Source organism: Ailuropoda melanoleuca, chromosome X (assembly GCF_002007445.2).
Source record: "Ailuropoda melanoleuca isolate Jingjing chromosome X, ASM200744v2, whole genome shotgun sequence".
Lineage (NCBI taxonomy): Eukaryota > Metazoa > Chordata > Mammalia > Carnivora > Ursidae > Ailuropoda > Ailuropoda melanoleuca.
In genome coordinates this window covers 74064951-74086483 of record NC_048238.1, presented here as the reverse complement: position 1 = coordinate 74086483, position 21533 = coordinate 74064951, and the positions used below count along the sequence as shown (strand labels likewise).

General features: G+C 41.3%; 1 protein-coding gene across 3 annotated transcripts in view; it reads left to right on the top strand.

Moving 5' to 3' along the window:
• MORC4 (MORC family CW-type zinc finger 4) overlaps positions 1 to 21533 on the top strand; it is a 49369-nt gene that overhangs the window by 17399 nt on the left and 10437 nt on the right. For 2 of the 3 annotated variants that reach the window (XM_034649467.1, XM_034649466.1), the window contains exons 7-13: positions 1495 to 1614; positions 3014 to 3114; positions 10331 to 10429; positions 13476 to 13604; positions 16110 to 16178; positions 16582 to 16633; positions 18017 to 18192. In XM_034649467.1, coding sequence (XP_034505358.1) covers positions 1495 to 1614; positions 3014 to 3114; positions 10331 to 10429; positions 13476 to 13604; positions 16110 to 16178; positions 16582 to 16633; positions 18017 to 18192 — 746 coding nt within the window. Of the gene's footprint in view, positions 1 to 1494; positions 1615 to 3013; positions 3115 to 10330; positions 10430 to 13475; positions 13605 to 14669; positions 14736 to 16109; positions 16179 to 16581; positions 16634 to 18016; positions 18193 to 21533 lie in introns of all 3 variants that reach the window. The other variant, XM_034649468.1, reaches the window with a different exon arrangement.

Genomic DNA, 21533 nt, shown 5'->3' with positions numbered 1-21533 from the left:
TAATTTGGGGAACCTCCTACCCCAGTGTACTTCCACCCCATGATTTAGAATTTTAAAAGCGTGCAACAGAAGAATTTGACATGTTAATTTTATGGTATAGAGTTTTGGTTTGTTTGTTTTGGGGAGTTTGTCCTGTTTTGCTTTTTCACTGGAATAGGGGCTTATCTGACATTTGATTGGAACTTCTAGAGCCCAGAACATATTTTCTGAGCCAAACATTATTGTGTTATGTACCCGCTTGTATGATGCCTTTGTATCATACCTGACCCATTAGTTACATGGATTTGATGCGAGTAGCTTATTATGTAGAGGGGGCAATGGATATCAATTTTTGAATCAGTAACAAATAAATTTTAACTCCTTTGGACGTGAAGATTTCTTAGTATTTGTTTGAATGAAAATTTCAGTTTCTATGTCTCCCCCTTTGTCTTTCTCCCTCTCCTACCTTGGTTTTTAAATCAAATAGAACTTGCTAAAAGCACATCATGTTCATTTCTTATGTATCTTAATTCACTTTCTTTCATCTGTCCAAGCTTGTTCATTTCTTCCCATGAAACATATTGCAACAGGACTATTCATTGTCATTTTAACTTTAAAAGTGATTTTGTTCTTGGTGCTTTTGCTTTCATTGGGATTTGTATGATTAGCAGGACTTACCTTATTGCTTACACAGCTGACTCTTGAACAGTGCAGGTTAGGGGCACCTGCCCCCTGTATAGTCAAAATCTGAGTATAACTGTTGACACCCCAAAAACGTAACTACCAATAGCCTTTGGTGGGAGGGCCTTACTGATAACATAAACAGTTAACATACATTTTGTATGATATTATATGCTGTGTTCTTAGAATAATATCTAACTTTTTCTTATTGTTTTTTGGTACTTCTGGGCTGCACATTTTGTCTATGAGTCTTTAAAAATTGTCACCTATCTTACCCAGCAGCAAACTATGCAACTTAGCAAGGGTTAAGAAATGTTTTGTGATTGTTGATGAATTTTTAAACTACTGATGGTATTTTGGTATATTTTCCTACTCTCTTTTCTATGCATGTGTTTATATATACATATTTTTAGATAATGCTTGTCGTTATATTCTGAACATTTCCTGATGTTCCCAAGTATTCAAGGACATCATTTTCAGAGGTACCTAATAGACCATGTGAATATACCAACGTTTATTTAGTCATTCCCTCATTGTCAAACATTTGAATTATTTGTTTTCCTGTCATTATAACTAATTGATAAATCTCTGTAACTCATTAACCTTTATGGGCTTTCCTGGCTGTTTCTCTAGGATAAATTCCTGGAAAGAGAATTACTTGGTCACAGATTAAGAATATTTTTAAAGCTATTGCTACAGATTTTTTAAATGTTCCCTGGAAAGGTCATACCAATTTCTATCCAATGGTATTTGATGTTTTTTTGCTGTAACATAGTGCAAAATGTTGTCTGCTAAATCCCCTGGCGTTTGTCTCCTTAATGATTTTCTTCTCAGAATAAGCAGGTGAAAATAACTTTTGGGTTCTCTTGCAAGAATAATAACCAGTTCGGAGTAATGATGTATCATAACAACCGACTCATAAAGTCTTTTGAGAAGGTGGGATGCCAGGTGAAGGTGAGTGGTTAATGTTTCTTTGTCATACATAGAAGGCTGAAAAGAGGAGGAAAAGGATTTAAACTTTGAAGGAGGATAGACTCATTAATGGCTTTTACTCCCATCTTGTGATGGTTGTTAAATCCGATCCTGGAACTCCGTGTTACCAGTGAGCTGTCTTTTGTTGAAAAGCTCTTTCTACTTCTCATTCTTCACAGAGGTTGGTCAATCCAAGAGCTTTACTCAAGGCATTTTCTAGGTCGCTGTTGAAAAGAGATAGTATTAGAACACCGGCAACTTTGCCATGTGTATCAGTTTATTGATGTTTGAGGGAGCTCTTTCTACTTTCTTGGGGAGACAATAAGGCACAGTGGAAGCCGCATAAAATTTAGTGGTTGATGACCAGGATTTGAGTTCTGGCTTTTCCACGTAAAGCTGTGTAACTTCCACTAAATTGTTTTATTTCTCTGAGGCTCATTTTCCTTCCCTGTAAAATAGAAAAAAAACCAAACGAATAATTACACCTGCTCTGCTTACTCTACAGCTTACAAGGTTGAGAGACTTAAATGGGATAAAGTATGTGAAAATACTTTATAAACTGAACCGGACAAATATTACCATCATTTTTAAATGTTTTAATGGCAATTTAAAGTATAGTATCCACAAGTATCCTATTCATTCCTGTTTTACAGATAAAATTGCTAAAGCACGGAGAATGATAAACCACTTTGTATTACACAGTAGGACAAAGTTATATAAGATCCAGGACAGCTAGTTTACAGCCTGTGTTGCTTTTCCTTGTTATATCATCTTTATATGTACAACTCATATTTGTATGCCAGTCTGATTATACGTTGATTTTTTAAATCCAAAAATCTCTTGTATCAGCTTGCCATTAATAACCACTGCAAGCCGGACTCCCTTTAGTAATTGCTTGGTAGTCTACCTATGTACACATTACTTAATGAAATAGTGTCATGTTCCTACAACATCCTTAAAATCGATTTTCAGATGAAGTTTGGTTTCCATTCCATAGAACGGTAGTACGTAGCCTTGATTTTTTTTTAGTATTGTTATTCTTTGTTCAAAGGAAATCTTATGGCCATCCCATAATATAAAACGGATGAAAGTGGAAGTAGTGTGTGTGAAGTAGAGATGGCAATTAATCCCTGGAAAATCCTAGAGAACCTATGGATCGTAGTTTGAAAATCTCTGCCTTAGAACTGGTTGGAGGCTCCAGTTCAGTTTAATACTTACAGTCTGTTCAAGTACATTCTGAGTATTTCTCTAGATGTTCCTGTGCTTTCCTTGCCTTTGAATGTTATGTAACCTTTCTATTACTGCTTAAAATCAAAAGGAAATGCCTCCAGACAGTCAACAGTAGTGTAAGTGTTGAAATTAATGTGTTTTTTTTTCAAAGCCAACTCATGGAGAAGGTGTGGGAGTAATTGGAGTCATCGAGTGCAATTTCTTAAAACCTGCCTACAACAAACAAGACTTTGAGTACACCAAAGAGTACCGGTGAGTCACACCCAACCTGGCATGTTTCTGATAGTTTCTTCAGATACAATTCTGTTCTATTCTCTGAAGCCTCTAAAATCATCGCTAAAAGCCAGCCAGATGAGTTAACTGAGAATTCCTTCAAATCACTCTTCCAAGATTGGAGATAAAACGATTTGATTTTTCAATTAAAACTTACTGATGCATGATAGAGAGAGCCCCGTTGAGATAAACCTTACCTTTAAAAAGTATGGAAAGAGCATGGGAGTCATTTCATAAAATACTTCTGGTGAAACAAAGAGTTGGGATTGATATTAATGAAAAGGGATGAAAGGATCTGCAGGTCTCGATTATGGGCGGGGGGGAAGCCACAGTTTGAAGTTTGTTCCAAAAGAGTTTCTTGAAGCCAGTGAACAGATTGAGAGGAAAGCAGCAGGAAAGACATGTGTGTTTTCATAGAAGCATCTAGGTTTCATAGGTGAGACGAGAAAAGAATCAAAAAGGAACTTGACATTGAGGCTGAAGCAGCAAGGATATTTTTAGAAGACAAAAGAGTCAGTAAAGCCAGGGTAAAATAGTTTGTTGTAAAACTTTTCAGGAGGGATGAATCATTCATTCCTCCTTCACCAAGTATGAGATATCTCCTATGTGCTAGGTACTAGAGACAGAAGAGAATGAAAAGTAAGAATCCTTGATGCCTATGAACAAATGGGATGAGATACGTGCACATAAGAAACTCACATACCTATAAAATAATTGCTTCCGTGGGGGATATATGCAGAATGGGAAGAGCCTTTAAATATACCTGAAGGAGTCCTGCAAGGCTTCACAAAGCAGATTCTATTTGAACTTAAACTTGAAGGAGAAATTGGAGGGCAAGGACATTCTAAGCACAGGGAGGTATAGGCGTGAAGGGGCAAGCGGTGTTCTGGGAGTAGGGAGAAAGAAGGTATGAAGATATTTGGTGTCACTCTCCTTGAAGCCTCAGTAGCAAATTTTAGAGAGGGGGAAACGTATTTCGCCAAATCTCTTTTGGTATGTACACAAAAAATGTAATAAAATTAGTTAACTCGTCTACGTCAGTTTATCAGAAACCATAGGAATTTTAGGTTTCTTGCTTGAAAAAGAGACAGCTGTTTGGATGGCAACCCTAAATTAATTTCAAGGCAGTTGGTTCTTGATCACTAGGGCTACTCAGTGGGTATAGTTACTACCTGCCCTCCATTTAAGTAAAATGGCCTTTTAAATGTGAGTCTGGTCCAGAATGGAGATCTTTGATGAGGACTTGACTCTTTGGAGTGGAAGTTTAGAAACGACATCAGTTTGATAAGTCTCAGAGCCAGTCATTCTGTTTCTCTTGAGTGAAAGGAACAGTGAATTTCTGGTGATTAACCAAATAGTTAAGATTTGTGAAATCCAAATATTAGATATTAAACATCACCTAACATCTTTCTTATATCGTCTCTGTCACACACTCCCCCCATCTACCTTTTAAATTTTAGAGGTATTAGACCCTGGTTTGTGATGTTTTGTTTCAGTATCATGAGTTTGAGGTGGTTGCAGGGGATTCAAATAGAGATATTCCATAGACAGTAAGTTTATTTAGTTATAAACTTCTAGGATTTTTGCCTTAAGTAGCTTAATATCTGCTACACATTTTATTAAAAACAGGAAACTAGTATACTATCCTACATACAGTGTTTTGAGGATAATAAATTTGCATTACTCTTATCCCAGTTCTGGCTTCATTATCCTTTTTTACTCTATTTTATATAAATGAAAAGGTGTTTAGTTAAAAAAAAATAGGGGACTTTGAGAAGGGGATTAGAGAAAGCTGTCTGCTATCAGAAACTCATCCTAAGAGTATTATAGATATCAAAACTACCAATGCTAAAAGAGATACCAGCCATCACAGTGCTGGAATGTCTACAAATAAATCATCTGTAATATCACTCTTTAATAGTTGTGGATATCAGATTTCAGCTGCAACTACCAGGGCTCAAACTGACAACATTTTTAGAATGAATTTCAGCTTAAGAAATACAATGAACATGTACCCACTGAGCACATCACTGGTGTGTGGCACAGTGGCTGGGCTTTGTGGAATTTTCCAGAGAAATTCAAGACACGGTTACTGTTTTTGAGGAGCTTACAGTCTATTTGTAATAATGAATTGTCGCATCCATGAAACAATTTGGAGAGCAATAAAATGGCTGTGTGATCAATCAAAACCTAAGTGATACGGTATAGGAAAAAATGGCCTGATAGAGCAGATAGGGAAGGTTTTAGGTGGAAGGTATGATTTGAGATTTGTCTGAAACGATGCAGGACTTAGAAACAGGAGGGAAGGGAATTCCAGGCTGGAGCTATAGCACGATCTAAAGTAGTACAGGAACTCAGAATGGGTGAGAATATAGGGAGTGGAGATGAGAGGCTACGGCTAGAGTGAAGGGAAATGGAGTCGACTGGATAGAGTAGGGCCGTGTCCTAGAGCAGGAGTTAACACCCTTTTCCTGTGAAGGGCCAGAAAGTAAATGTTTTAGGTTTTGTGGGCCATGTGGTCTCTGTCACAACTGCTCAGTTCTGCTGTCCTATAAAAGCAGCCCTAGACAAGAAGTAAAGGAATGAGCTGTGTCCAGTACAATTTTTTTTTTTTACAAAATCAGGGAGTGGCCTGAATTTGGCCCACAGGCTGTAGTTTGCCGAACCCTGTCCTAGAGCCACAGTTCCCAAACGACGCGCCAAGCTGCACCTAATGAACTCACAGGGGAGCCATAGGGTAGTTTAAATTTTTGAGGGAAACACAGTGACACTTGACTTCTGTCTGTAAATCATATAAATTGTTTTGTCTTCCTGTTGGAACAAATTACCACAAACTTCGTGGCTTAAGACAATGCTCATTTACTGTCTTCAAGTTCTGTAGATTAGAAGTCTGACGGAAATCTCACTAGGCTAAACTTCAGGTGTTAGCAGGGCTACATTCCTTTCTGGGGGCTCGAGGGAGGAATCCATTTCCTTGCCATTTCCAACTCCTAGAGACTGCTGGCGTTCCTTGGACTGTGCGTGGCCCTCTTCCTCCATCTTCAGAGCCATCGATGGTGGGTCGAGTCCTTCTCACATCGCATCACTCTGATGACCTTGCTTCTTTCTGTCATCACATCTACTTCTGTGCTTCTGACTCTTCTGCTTTCACTCTTCTCCTTTTAAGGACCCTTGTGATTACATTGGATAATTCAGGATAATCTCCCTCTCTTAAGGTCAGCTGGTAAGTAAGTAACCTTAATTCCATCTGCCACCTTAATTCTCCTTTGCCATGTAACCTGATATATTCACAGGTTCCAGGGGTTAGGACATGGTCTTTGGAGGACCATTATTCCACCTACCACAACCTGCCCCCAGCCTTCGGAGATCTGTTTGTATCTCACCTACAGAATACATTCGCCCCATCCCAACATCCCCAAACTCTCAACTGTTGAAGCAACTCTTAAGTCTAAACTCTCGTCTTAATGTCAGCAGCTCACAATCCCCAAATCTCATCATCTAAGTCAAGTGTGGGTCTGATGGGTCCTAGGGTAAAATTCCTCTCCATCTGCAGCTGTGTTGTCTTTTTTTTTTTTTTTTGTATTTTACTCCCAAAATATAATGGTGAGACAGGCATAGGATACCAGTTAGAGATATTCCAGGTCAAATAGGGAGAAGAATGGAAGGAAGATGGAGTCACAGGTGTCAAGCAATTTCAAAATCCAGCCCAACGAATTCCGTTAAATTTCCAGACCTGCGACTAATCTGGGGCTTGCAGCTTCAGTCTGTGAACGTAAGGCTCTGCCCTCTGGGCTCGTGGCTACCCCCTCAGAGTCCTCTTTCCTTTCGCAGGAAAGGGAGGGGCGTGTGCAGCTCAGGAGCTTCATCGGCCTGTTCCCTGACTAGAGTGTTGGGGGTCCACCAGCCTTCTTTCAGTTTTCTACTTGCCATCCCTTCAGTCCCGTGGGGCCGTCTGTGGGCTAGTATGCCGCCCTCAAGAACCTTGTGGGTCTCACATGTATGTCACGGAAATTCATTCGGTCAGACAAGAGGCTCTTGACAGGTCTTTCCTACATAATCCTATTTCTATTCTTGGCTTCTGCTGAGATGGCTCTGGAGATCTGAGTCACATGTTTAATCTTTTCAAAGAGCTTTTTGTGTGACTGAATGCTCTGACCTTTTGATCTGAGATATGAGCAAAAGGTTTGCTAGCCACAGCCTTGGCTTTTTCCCTAGAGCATGCTTTCCTGACAAGTGAATGTCTCAATTTTTGCATCTTTTGCAGTCTGGATAGGCTGACGATTTCCAAAATCATTAAGTCCTGGTTCCTTTTCATCCAATAGTTCTTTCTCAATTTATTTGTTTCCTCCCACATTTTAATGTAAGCAGCAAGAAGACACTAGGCCACACTTTCAACACTTTGTGTGGAAATTTCCTCAGCTAAATGTCCAGTGTCATCATTTATAAGTTCTGCTTTCCACAGAACTGTAGGACACGATTCTCCTGAGCTCTCTGCCATGATGTAGCAAGGATCACCTTCCCTCAAATTTTCCAGTAGCGTGTTCCTCATTTCCTCCTGAGCCTTCACCAGCAGCACCTAATTTATCATCGGTGATCCTGTTAACAGTCTGTTCCCAGTGATGTAGGTATTCTCTGAGGAAATTTGTGTTTTCTCCACCATGCCCCTCACTTCCTTCTGAGCCCTCACCAGGGAGCTGTTTAGCATCCATATTTCTACTGACCGTCTGTTCAATCTAGAATATAGGTTCCCATCTCAGCCGTTTCGGTCACAGTCCTCAAGTTCTTCCGGCCTCTGCCCACTGCTCGAATCTAAAGCTGCTTCCACATTTGTGGGCATTTGTTACAGCAGCACCCCATTGCCAGGTACCAAACTCTGTTGCATTCCTTTTGATCACGTCATATCTTTGCAAGTCTGGGTGATTAGTGGTTGCTGTGATAAAAGGTAACATGCGAAAGTCAGTGTTGAAGAAGAAATGAGGGAAGCGGTGTCCAGTTTCGTTCTACGGTCTGAGTAGTGGTACACTGCCCAACAGGCATGCACACTCATCCATCCCATTAGTAATTGTGGCTATTTAAGAATGAAATAAATTTTTTTCAATTCATATGTATTATTTTCTCAAATAGATACTAAATTTTAGTACATAAATACTGATTAAATTGTTAGGACCTAACTGCTTAGTAACTAGAACTGGTACATACTGCTTTTGACCTAAGGGTGCCATGAAAAACTTGAGACACAAAGGGTGCCGCGAACGGAGAAGGTTTGAGAACTTCTATCTTAGAGGGTTGTTGGGTAGAGTAGTTGATGCCTTAGACAGTGAGACGTCATTGTGTATTCTTGAATGGGGGAGTGACTTGAAACCATTCTTTCTTAAGGATATAGTATAGCTTGGTTTTTAAGGTGCTTTACATGAGTTAGGTCAGCTGATAAATCGGGAAACGGGGTGCAGGATGGATTAAAGGAAGGATTAAAGGCTCCTGGAGGAACGTAGGTGTGAGAAGAGTGTCTGAAATAAGAGTAGCCGTGAAGAAGGAAGTTTAGGACAGATGCTGTGAAGAAAAGTTCAAACGATTTTGGTGACATACTAGATAAGGGATATAAAGGAGAGGGAAGAATCAAAGATCATTGCAAAGTCTCGAATTTAATACACTGAGATATTGGCAGGATCATTGATAGAGTAATGACTCTACTTGGGGAAAAGGAACAGTTTCGTGGAGTGGCGATGGTGGAAACTATGTGGTAGGGTGTTAAGACAGAAGAATGAAGAGGAGGTAGTGGGTGTAGACCACATATACCAGGATTGGGGAAATTAAAGGAAGGAGATGAATAGAACAGTGGAGTCAAGCCAGGGTTTTTTGAGAAGAAGTGGAATTTCAGAACATGGTTAACAGTATCGTGGTTGAGGTGGTGGTTACATGACTGTATACATTTGTCAAAACTGTTAGAACTACACACTTTAAAAGATTAATTTTACTTTGTGTAAATTTTACCTGGATACCTGAGAACAGAGCTTTATTTTTCTTTTTAGTTAAGATATAATTCACAGACTATAAATGTCACTGTTATTAAGTGCACACTACGGTGGTTTTAGTATATTCACAAATTGTGCAAGCATCACCACTGTTGACCTCCAAAACATTTCCACCACTCCAAAAAGCGACCTCTTGTCCATTAGCAGTCACTCTAATCCATGGCAACCACATAACATACTTCCCTTCGTTCCCCCAGTATTTTTTATTGTGGTAAAATACATGTACCATAAAATTTACCATCCTAACCATTAACCAAGTGTATAGCTAAGTGGCATTAAGGACATAAGTAGAGATCAGTCATTCGAAATTGGCAGTTTTTAAAAGTAAAATTCAAAAAAAAAGTAAAATTCAGGTTTTGACTGACACACATTACATCGTTTGGCCCTAGGTTTGCTGTTGTTCATTTGGGAAGAGAGAGAAAGGGGTGGAGCAAGAGCCAGAACTGGGGTCCAGCCTCCAGGAACAGATGCGCAGTGGAGGGCTGTCCGTTGGGGCCCCAACTGCTTTGATCAACATTTGAATGAAGAGCTACATAGACATTTTTAAGTTAACATTGGATTGATTTGTAAGAGAGTGCAGTATTTGATATGTGATCCTCCGACTTTCAACTTGGTAGTGAATTGTTTACCTGTTGTCATCTGACAGTCAGAGCAGCTCCCCATCAGCTTCTCAGTATGGCTCTGTCCTCGCTCTGCAATTGAGTCTTTTGCCATTGTCTGTAATGTCAGCTCTCCCACTGCATGATTCTAAAAGCCCTGAAAATTTGAAGAACACAGTACTTTTTTTTTATTTTAATGTTTTTTTTATTATGTTAGTCACCATACATCCCTAGTTTCTGATGTAAAGTTCGATGATTCATTAGTTGCATATAACACCCAGTGCACCATGCAATACGTGCCCTCCTTACTACCCATCACTTTTTACAACTTGTGACCATTTTGCCTTTGCAGCCAAAGTGACCACTCAACATTATGACTTCGTCATTTTGACATGTAATTTGCAAAGACAGTGGATTCCCATCCTAGTTTCTGAAAGCGTAGATGTTCAGATTTAGGCCAAATAGTCCATATTGTCGGCTTCTGTTAAATGGGAGCATCTGAAAGACTAAAATCGTTCAACACATCCTCAGCATTGACGTGCTTCTGCTTGCTTTTTCTTTTAGGTTGACAATAAATGCCCTTGCCCAGAAGCTCAATGCTTATTGGAAGGAAAAGACATCGCAAGAAAATTTTGAGAGCTCAGCCATAGCCAGGCCAATACCGTGAGTAATAAATACAGAATATAAAAAGTATTAGGGGTGATGTCTATAGAGCAAATGGAAGGGACAAGGGTAAGATGCTGCTTTCGCATAAGGAAGTTTAATTAACTAAAAATGGGATATCACAGGTACTAATTTCATCATTCTCTAGACCTCTTCATTCTGGTTTAACACTTATGTGGTTTGGCTCGTAAATATGAAGGGTTTAGGACTGTGAGTTTACCCTACAGGCAGTGTGATATAGTGGAAGATGATGGCCATTCAAATGAGACACTCCTGGGTTGAAAATCTGGATCTGCTTCTTAATAGTAGTTGGGTGAGCTTCGGTAAGTAAGTTACTTCACCTCTGTGAGAATATGAAATTGGATAGCATGACATTTTTAGCTAACATTTTAGTATAACATAATACCTGGCATATAGTAGGTATTCAGAAATGTTAGCAAACCTCCCTTCTCTTTATTCTTAGTGAACATTGTTGGACCTGTACCAAGGAATTTGAGGGTAGAAGTAGAGAACCCAGCATATCAGGAAAAAGGTGGAATTTATTGAATCTAAGATGGGGAATTACGTACAGAACTGTGGATCCAGACGACATGCCTCAGTGAGCCAGGGAAGGAGCATAAAGCAGAGGCTGGAATGTGTAACAACACATACATGATCAGTTACACCACCATCGTGACAGATCAGAGTGTTGAAAGTTCATTTTGGGGTTGTCATCTGTGGGGGGTTTTTAATGGAAGTTATCAGGCTAACGTATGATATAAAATTTTGTTTCAAATGCAACAAGATCAGTTGTTGTGCGAATCACTGTCTTGTTCTAAGGATCTCTGGGCATGTCCAGTCTCTGTGGTTTTCAAAGAAAGGCCAAATTAGACGGGATGCCATTTTTTTTTTTTTTTGCCTTTCAAATATGCAGTGATTAATGCAATGAAGCAAATGTTCATATATTGCTAGAGTGTGTGTGTATGTGTTATAGAATCTCTCTGGAGGCAGAATTGTAATTATTATTATTTATTGAGAACTTATATGCCAGGCCCTGGTCTAAGTTCTTGACATGTGGTGACATTTATTTGATCATTACAACAACCCTACGAGGTAGCAGAATCGTATCACTACCTCTTTACTAATGTGGACGCTGATGCACGAAGAGCTTAAGTAACTTCCTTAAGATGAAACAGGTAGAAAGTGGTAGATACCAGGTTCGAATGCAGGCAGTCAGTCTCCCCAAATCCAAGTTCTTAGCCATGACACTCTTCTGGAAGGATACAGTGAGGGGAATATGGTGTAACCCCTTCAGCTACCTATGTGTTGCAAGCACGAGCTAAATCCTTCTCCTGGCTACCTGGATGGAAGGATCTACCATAGTCTGAGGTGACCTGACACAAGGAATTGCCGTCTCTAACTCTTGTCTCCAAGACAGTAATATTGGCATGCCTCTGCAAGCAGCTCTTCTGTGCATTTACATGTAAAACCAAAGCCAATATGACCTTTCCTCTCCCCTACCACCGCAGCTGAAAGTGCTTTTTGCTGTCTCCGGCTCTAAATAAAACAGTGGCCGTATGGAAATATATGGACACCAGAGGTCAGGCCTGAGCTTAGAGCTTAGAGGTTACAAGACTGGAGCAGCCTGGAGCTAGGAGACTGGAAGCTGTATATCCAAAAACATGTATGAATTCTCTTTGTTAAAACAGAGTTTTAAACAAGAAGAGGACATTGTCTTTGAGTGGTAAAAATAGGAGTGTCTTTTCTTTTTTATATCTTTCTGTATTTTCCAGTTTTTCTATAAGAACCTTATATTTTTATAGCTAGGAGAAAAGCCATCATTTAAAAAGATAAGGAAGGGACGCCTGCGTGGCTCAGTCGGTAAGCATCCGACTCTTGATTTCAGCTCAGGTCATGATCTCCAGGTCATGAGATCAAGCCCCACATCGGGCTCCACTCTGGCTATGGAGCCTGTGTAAGATTCTCTCCCTCTGCCTCTGCCCCTTCTCCTCCCCACTCCACCCCCTGCTGATGCATGCGTGTGTGTGTGTGTGTGTGCGCGCGCGCGCGCACGCACGCTCTCTCTCTCAAAAAAACAAGATAAGACCAAAAAAAACAAGAACTAAGACATAACCATATCACTCTATTGAAATGGCTACTAGAAGAGCAGTCTAAATGTAACATACACGCATCAATCATGCTCTAGGCTAAATGATATGTTTCTCTATTTGGCCCTCTTTCTGCTTCTTTTCTCCAGCCTTCTCCCTCTAGCCTGCTTTTCACACCTCAGAAGCTGACTGCTTCTATGAGATACACACTACCTCTTTCCACAGAGAAACACATGCACTCTGAGGCATAGGTGACTGGGATGGGAGTGGTTTGTGTCTCAAGAATAGAACTCTGGAAGGATTTTACCTCAATTTATCCAATTGTTGGACTGGAGCCACCATATCTAGTTAGGAAATTTAATCACATTTATAGGATATTTTTAAGATTAATGTTGGGAATATCAACCTAATAAAACTTTGATTGAAGTATAAACAAAGACTTGAACAGAAAAAAGAGAGGACTAAGGATTCTGCAGGGAAATGGGGGGAGAGTTTATGATGATGATGCTTCCGTGACTCCCACAAGTGCATTTTAAACCTGTCACACAGTTGGATAGAAGCAAATAAAATGATTCTATGGGTTTTATTTCTTGGTAATATTGTTACACATATATATTTATATGTATATAAATTTTTTCCTAGTTAATTTCAGAGTCAAAATTATCCTCTTGCTTGCTTAGAACAAGAGATTCTGGATAAACATTATTTACTTCCATAAATAATGGTAGCTTACCGTGTTAATACTTATATAGCTATTTTTCATATCCATATCTGTTGTAGTTCTATTATTTTATTTGTGAAGTTCAAGATACATATTTTAGACGCCTTGACCATAACATCACAGTTCTAACACATTTCATATATAAAATTTTGTTCTTTCACTTTTAGGGTGTGCCTTTCTGATGTAAGGGCACAGAGCTAGGTTATACACAGTCATACTTCTGTTTTCCTTCATTCAGGAAGATTCCCGACCAGACATGGGTACAGTGTGATGAGTGTCTTAAATGGAGGAAGCTTCCTGGCAAGGTTGATCCGTCTACATTACCTGCAAGATGGTTTTGTTACTATAATTCCCATCCAAAGTACAGGTAATGTTGGGACTCGGTACTGTGTTAGAGAAAATTCCTGATTTGTCTCTATATCCTAAAACACTTTTAAAAAAAAGATTTTTGGGGGGCGCCTGGGAGGCTCAGTCGTTAAGCGTCTGCCTTTGGCTCAGGGTGTGATCCCAGGGTCTTAAGCATCTGCCTTTGGCTCAGGGCGTGATCCCAGGGTCCTGGGATCGAGCCCCGCATCAGGCTCCCTGCTCTGCTGTGAGCCTGCTTCTTCTTCTCCCACTCCTGTGTTCCCTCTCTCACTGGCTGTCTCTCTCTCTGTCAAATAAATAAATAAAATCTTTAAAAAAAAAGATTTTTTTTTTAGTATAGTTGACATGTAACGTTACATTCGTTTCAGATGTCTGACATGAGCGTAGGGATTTCACAAGCGTATATGTTCCACTGTGCTCACCATAAGTGTGGCTCCCATCTGTCCCCATACAACACTATTACAGTACCAATGACCGTATTCCCCTTGCTGTACCTTTTATTCCCAGGACTTAACTCATTCCATAACCGGAACCCCACTCCCTTGTACTCATTTGGCCCACTTAAAACCCTTTATCTCAAGTCGACACTCTGCAGCCTGGCATCCAAGCCCCTTGCTAACCGATCCCACCCTACACGTCCAGCCCTAGTTTTCATTGTACCTTCACACAAATGATACGCTTTAGGCAGGCCTGTGGCTCCAGCAGCCCCTGCCCGCGCCATGCTTGTTCCCTCCGCATTACTCAGTAGGGTCATTCTACTTGCTTGTGGTGAGTTTCTGCATTCCATCTGCCTATCCACATCCTATCCATCTGGGAAGCGGACGTATTCTTGTGTAAGGCTTCTCCTGGTGACAGTGGTTTACAGTGATTTTATGCTGGGTTTCTGTGGTGGTTAACTCCTGACATTTGTTCGCATACTGTTTGGTATTCTTTAGATGGTTTTCATATGTGTATACTTTGGCTCTTCAAGAGATTGTAAACTATTCGAGAACAAGGGCTTTACATTTCAGGCGGAGTTGATGATTTTCTTCATGTGCTCCCCTTCCTCTGCCTAAATCTGTCGTAGTACCTGTTGCCGTCTGTTCACCTGTCCCTTGTGGCATCTAACATCCAGATACTGCCTGGCATATCGGTGAGCATGCATTTCAATTTAACAGATATTTTCGGTTTGACTCAGTAGTCAACACAGGTTCACAATAATGACTCCGTCTGCTTCACTTCAGTTGTGACTTTCTTAATATTTTTTTCTGTGGGATAAATGCTGATAGAAAAAAAGGTGCTGAAACAGGGTATATATGCGTTTTAGGACAAACGTTTGAAATGGAGGAAATTAAGTAAATGAGGCCTAGGTCTGTGGTGAGTTAGCATTCCCCCACCATCTCCAGATGTGCCTAAGCCCCTCTCCCTGGACAGTAACTGGGACTGCGGGACTAGAATGTGGGACTGAGTGCTTAGGAGTCTCATCTTTGAAGCCTGGATCTTCTCTCAGTTTACACTTTAATCCGGGAGACATAGCCTATAGCCTCCCAGGACATGAGTCCTTATAAAGTGGGTACAACATAAGGTTTCCAGTTATTACTAATTTTCGTTTATTTGTTCTAGGATTGCTTTTGATCATTGAATACATTTTCTAGTACTCCTTTTAGTGTTTACTCCTAAGATTCTCTTCCTTGGGCTCTACATATAGCAGATGTATTTCCATTTATAGAATTTTCCTTTCCTCTTTGCCTAGTCTCCACTGTGTTGTTTTTACAACATAAGCTGCTAATCCCTTATTGCTTCCCTCTATCATAGCCTCTGATTTTCTTCTTCAGGCATCATCACTTAGTTTAGGGATTCTCATGCTTCTAGATGGCACCCTGGGAATTACTTTCTTTGTAAACAAGAGGCAAAAGACCCAGGTTCTAGTCTTAGTAGTCATCTCTTTGTATGGAACCTCAGGCAGGTCTCTCTTGTGTTTGAAATCCACTGTGGAAAAATAGAGATTATGCTTCTTGCCATCCACCATCGTAGGAATTTTGTAGCTGTCAAGGACTTCGAATGTCTTGGGGGAAAGGTGATATGTGCACCAAAAATAATTAAATGATGGTATGCCTTGAAGTAAGAATTGCTACATGGAGGGCGCCTGGGTGGCTCAGTCGTTAAGCGTCTGCCTTCGGCTCAGGTCATGATCCCAGGGTCCTGAGATTGAATCCCACATCCGGGTCCCTGCTCAGCAGGGGAGTCTGCTTCTCCTTCTGCCTCTGCCCCTCCCACCTGCTCGTGCACATGCTCACATGCTCTCTCTCTCTCTCTCTCTCTCTCTCCCTCTCAAATAAATAAAATCTTTAAAAAAATGAATCCACACATGGCACACGGGTCTTGTAATGTGGGTGGAGTCTGCACTCTGTAATGTCAGAGAGTTGTAACCTCTAGGACCTACCTTGTCATAGTTGTAAGGAAAGTAAAGGGTAAACCCGAAGGGCATGTTTTGTTTCCAAAAGATGATTTCTTCTCTGTACTGCAGGAGATGCTCTGTTCCAGAGGAACAAGAACTCATCGATGAAGACCTGTACTTGAGCAAAGCTAAGAAACAGTTGAGTATACCTACGGTTCTAGATGGTACAGTAGAGGGGCCTGACCCTTCCTAACAGGACAGGGGGAATTTTGAGAAGAGTGATGATTTTTTTTTTCTTTCTTGGCTTTGAATGATTTCCCTCTCACTTCTCTGTTCTCCCATTTCCTTTTTCCTTCTCATCATCCCTGAGTGTGTAACTCGTGATTGTCTTCTGTCTCTCACCTTCTCCCCCCACCTTTTGATGGGGCATTTGACCTCTCTCTTCAGTGGCAGAGTTTAGGAAGGCACCCTCAGTTACTCAGTGAGGCCCACACCATTTCTAATTCGGAAGGAGCATCATAACCTAAATCTACAGTTGGTAATCCATTTCAGATGGAGAAATTCCATGAGGGAACTAAATAGCACTTTTATCTTCTCCTAGAGATCAAGCCGTTGAGAAGAAGAAGCTGCCAGTGGACAATGAGAACCACCAGGTGAGAGACAATCTGCCCTCTTTCTTTTCTCACACGAAATTTTCCCCCAACAAAGGACGTAGGCTGAAGGAAGCAGCAGTCTTGAAAGCTGCATAGAAATAACGAACCATTTCTTCTGGTGGTCTTTTTTTCCATTGGATCTTTTGATTTTGCCTTGATCTGCTGTTACTGATGTTCAGATCACCAAAAGTAGTAGAGCCAAATCTTTTATTTCCCAGATTTGGATTTTGTACTGATTCTGGACAGTGTGAATGTCACGTTCAGTGTCACGGAATATTCAGGGTTGTGTTCCATCCTCATACAGGCTGCTCCTGTTGAGTGTCTGGTTTTTCCTCAGTCTCCTTTCTTCCAGGATTCAGGGGTGATCCCTTCCTCCTTCCTCTTGGGAAGAAGGGGTGGTTCTCTGTGCCCCTCCCCTATCCCTGCTTTCAGGCTGGCTGGCTTTATAAAGACTCTGCTGTTTTGAATTTTCAGGAGCACTGTCTCTCGGACATGGTTGCCCAGCTCCGGACGCTGAAGGGTGCAATAAGGTTGGCCGTCCTCTCAGGGACACTCCTTTCCTGACAGCCACCATAGCACCCATGTATCTTCCCCACCCAACCTTGCCTTTCTGCATGATTTTCCTCTTGACCCTCTTTCCCAGAGATTTCTGCTAGTAGCATGTTAGATCCATCTCTCCCCCACTCAATCAGGGTAGGTCAGACTGGTGAGGATAGAGGCAATTTAATACTAATTCTTCTTCTGACATCCTGCCGAGACCCAGGCATATGAATACACAGGTTTCATACCCTCATGTCTTGGCTTAATCGTCTGATCTAGAGATTGGGGGATTTCCTGGGACGGCCCTGTCCTCATTCAGTTTACCTCCCCTTTATACTCCTCCACCTTCATCATTTCTACTCTCTTCCTAAGCTGGCTCTCCCACGAGATCCTAGATGCATGTCTCCGTGTGTGTGCACTGTGAATATGCATTAGTCTTTCGCATGCATTTCTCCAGAACCAGCCGTGACACTTGCTGCAAAGCTTATTTCCTCCACCCCTGCCCGCATCCCAGATCTCAGAGGAGTGAACACCTGCCTTAAACTGGGTCACAGGAGAGATTTAGACGGTGACTAGGGGGCCTGGGTGTGTGTTATGGGTGGAATGACTCTAGGAGCCAATAAGTGAGTTGGGGAGGTCTGTTGGTGCCCAGCCAACAAGGTCATCACCGAACTGGGTTCAGTGGGCTAGTGTACATTACCGCGCGCTGTTTGTTTTGTGTAGGAAACCAGTTTCTTTTTTATTTGGCCAAGTGTTTTCTCCTAGCATCAGAAGGATTTGAGTCATCCTTTTGGTATTTTGTTTGAAGTTGGGATTTTTATGAACCGCTTCTTTCTTCGCTAGGTATTTGCTAATCCGCTGAAGATCCCTGCTATTCAAGATATGGATGAATTGAACAGTAAGACAATTGGATATGAGGGAATGGACAGTCCTAGCCGGCCTCCATCTGTCGGAGAAGAAAGCAGGACACCTTCTCTTCAGCTTAAGCCTCTGGATTCCAGTGTTTTTCAGTTTTCCAGGTGGGTGGAAAACATAGGCTGTCTTCAGTAGTAAGCCTCGGGGTCCGTTTTCCTGTAAAGTAAGTCAGGGTGGTTATCATGTTCATTTTTCTCCTGAGGCCTGGCATGGACCTCAGATGGAGAAACACGATTTGGGGGTAATAGAATTGTGTGTTGCGTGTACTTGCAATTTTTCAGCATTACAAAAGTGCTATGTCAAGTCTGGCTGGCTGGCTGGCTGTCTCTTTTGAGGTAATCATCTGACAAATACTCTTTTATGTATTATGTATTCACATTATGCTGGGAACTGTGTTAAGGGAAACAATGGACGTGAAAATTCTTTGGAAAGCATAATGTGCAATCCAAATGTAAGGTAATGTTACATAGACAAGCGTTATTTCTTTCCTTAAGTTTAGGAATACTGAGGTCCTGTGGGGCCCCATAGGCCTAGCACGTGTTGGCCACATATAAAAGATAACTATTAGGAGTTTGTGCCATTAGGCAAGCCTTCTAGTTCATTGTCTCCTAGAGTCAGTGGTGAGTATGAGTTTAGTTTTGGGCTTCACTTGTCCACCTTCTGGCACCTTGTCGGTATAATTTTGTTAGTCTTTCTAACAGGAAGGAGCGTACCTTTTCTTTTTCTTAAATAACAGGAGTATTTGAAGTGCTGAAACATATGACTGCCCCTCTACTACCATGAGACTGGAACTCACGACTCCTAATTGTGACTTGCCTTCTCCTCTCTACTATGCTTCTCACTTTTGGCAGGGCCAAACCGTAAGGCAGGTACAGAGTTGCTCTCTAAAAGTCGAAACTTTTGCAGTCATCAATGATGTGACTATTATATCATGGGCTGTGAACTTTTCATTGACCCTCTTCATTTGGGGTATCTTAATATAGTTTAGGATAGAAACAATGGTATACCTAATGGGAAAAACAAACGACGACTCCTGGTTTTTCCCGGTGGTACTGATTCTTTGCCTTGTGTCTTGCTTCGTAGGCGGGTCTTTTTGCTTCTCATGTAGACAAACATCTCCACATGTGTCCAAGTCCCCTATTCTGTGATTCTTCCACAGTTAAGCCCTGTAGACATTGGAAGAACCCCATGACCCCCCTGAACATGAACAAAAGGTCCCAAGAGGAAAAGTAAGCTATTTTAGGAGCGACACTAATAACACTCCAAAGGAATAAATGAGACTCAGTATGAGATCACCTAGAACAGTGTCTTGGGAGCTAGGAGACACTCAGTAACTGGTGTGAAGTCGGAGTCCTGTGGCAGGAGCTGTTTCGAAGATTGTACTGTGCAGCAGAATATAGTCCAGTCAGTCTCAGGGCCTTGAGTCTAATTTGACTCTGTTCCCATCCACAGTTTTCCAACTTCCATTGTAGGTGGGGAGGGACGCTGTGTGTTTTTGAAGCACATTGTTGCCTCTCTACCCCGGATCTCCTTGAGGTGACCACGCATCCAAATTGCCATTGGCATTTCAAGGTGTCATAGCTCTTGAAGGCTATCCTTTCCCTGCTGTGGCCACTGTCTTTTGCTTTCTCTTCGGTGTTTCTTTGTTACCCTAGCGTGGTTTCTGGTCCCCTGAAGGAGGTTACAGATGCTGATGTGTCTGTGTGTGTATTTGATGAGTGCAGTATGGAAGTTCAGCCGCTGGGTGGCAGACTTTGTCAGGCTTTAATGGGATTTCTGCATGAATTATTTACGGAACCGGCCATATCCAGATTTGGGTTTTGGCTATAGAGGACAGGTAAAGTGCGTCATTCATGTGTAATTGTAATTTGAGAATAATATTCTTCCAAGGGAAAGAGATGACGTGCTCATTGATGTTGCTACTGTCATGTTTTATGGAGGGTCAGTAAGCTGAGGATGTCATTCTCAGCTACATGGATAAGGGGATTCAGATTGAGTGCAAAGAGTCTGCCTTTTTATAAGGAGAAATGAAGGTACGCAAGAGTTTGGTAAAATATACAGGGTCTTCTTGGTAAAACAATGTTAATGAAATAATAGGTTTAGTCAGGAGTTACAAAGGTCTCCTTTGTTATTATCAAAACCTGAAGCGGATAAGGGTCCTTGGGTCATGTAGTACAGCTTTCCAACTCTAGATAAAATAAAGCCCACACTCCCCAAGAGAGTTTTCTAGAAGTTTAAGCAGGGTAAGTTATATGACCTAGCAGGGGCCCCCAAAGGGTCATTGGAAATAGCTTTGTGAGTTTCACAAACTAGCCAAGGGGATGGGAGGACTCGCAGTGAGGAATAGGTTCAGCCAGGATGCAAGCAGGCGTAATCGTTTAGCTTATTTCTGTTAAAGGAAATAGTGTTTTTGTTCATTCATTCTGCATATATTTGAGTACTTGCTGTATGAAAGGCAATGTTCTAAGGCAGTGATGGAATCAAAACTGAAGGAGCTTATGGCAGTCAAAGTTCTATATGCAAGTGTCCCCAATACGTGCTAGCTTTCATATGTGTGGTTACAAACTAAAGGTCCAAAGTATCCAGTGGCATGTGGACAAAGGAGAGAATTAGTATTTAGAAGTTTAGAGACCTCTTGAGTAAACTGTATGTCAAAGGCTAATGATATTTAAAAGGATAACAAAAAGGGACCATCCAAATTACACTGTAATAGTTGAAGGAGAGGAAGACAGACATTCTAATGTGTTTAAAGGAATATTTGAAAACAACAAACACAAGGTAGAAACAGAACAATTTTATAAGTGAATAAGATAGATTCAGCAGCCAGTATTAACATTTTAATGAGAGAGATTTCCAGAATGGAGAGATGAAGAATGTGATTGACTCTTCCACCAACAAATAACCATTTAACTGGAAAATATTATTAGATGAAACAAAACAAGCATTTGAAGTTCCTGAAAATTGTCCTAGAGGCATACAGCAAATAAACATTCATTCAAGAAAATCTATGAAATCTCAGAGACAACCGCAAGAGTCTTCAGCATTTAGCTTGCTCCCATCCCCCTCCAAGCTGTATTTTACAAACACTTCTCAGGGAGTTCCAGTCCAGGTGGTTGTGGTCAAGAAGCCGCAGCCTCCCTCTTTCCCTAGCTCCCAGTCTAGAGCTGTGGTTTCACCTGGGTCAGACAGGCCTCTGACATTTCTCGTGTGCCCTAGTTCTGTCTTGCAAAAGCGCTACTCCAGGCCCACCTGGAGGACTAGGCCTCTCTCCCCCACCTAACCCCCCACTCAGGGTGGAAGCACTCCCCGAAGGACAGCATGCTGACCGTCCTGGACTCCCATTGCTCCAGCCACAGCTTGCTTACAGGCCAGAGGTTCATGCCTGAAGGAGCAAGCCCAGAAAAACATCCCGGCAGCCACATTCATAGAAAAAATTTTATTTCTT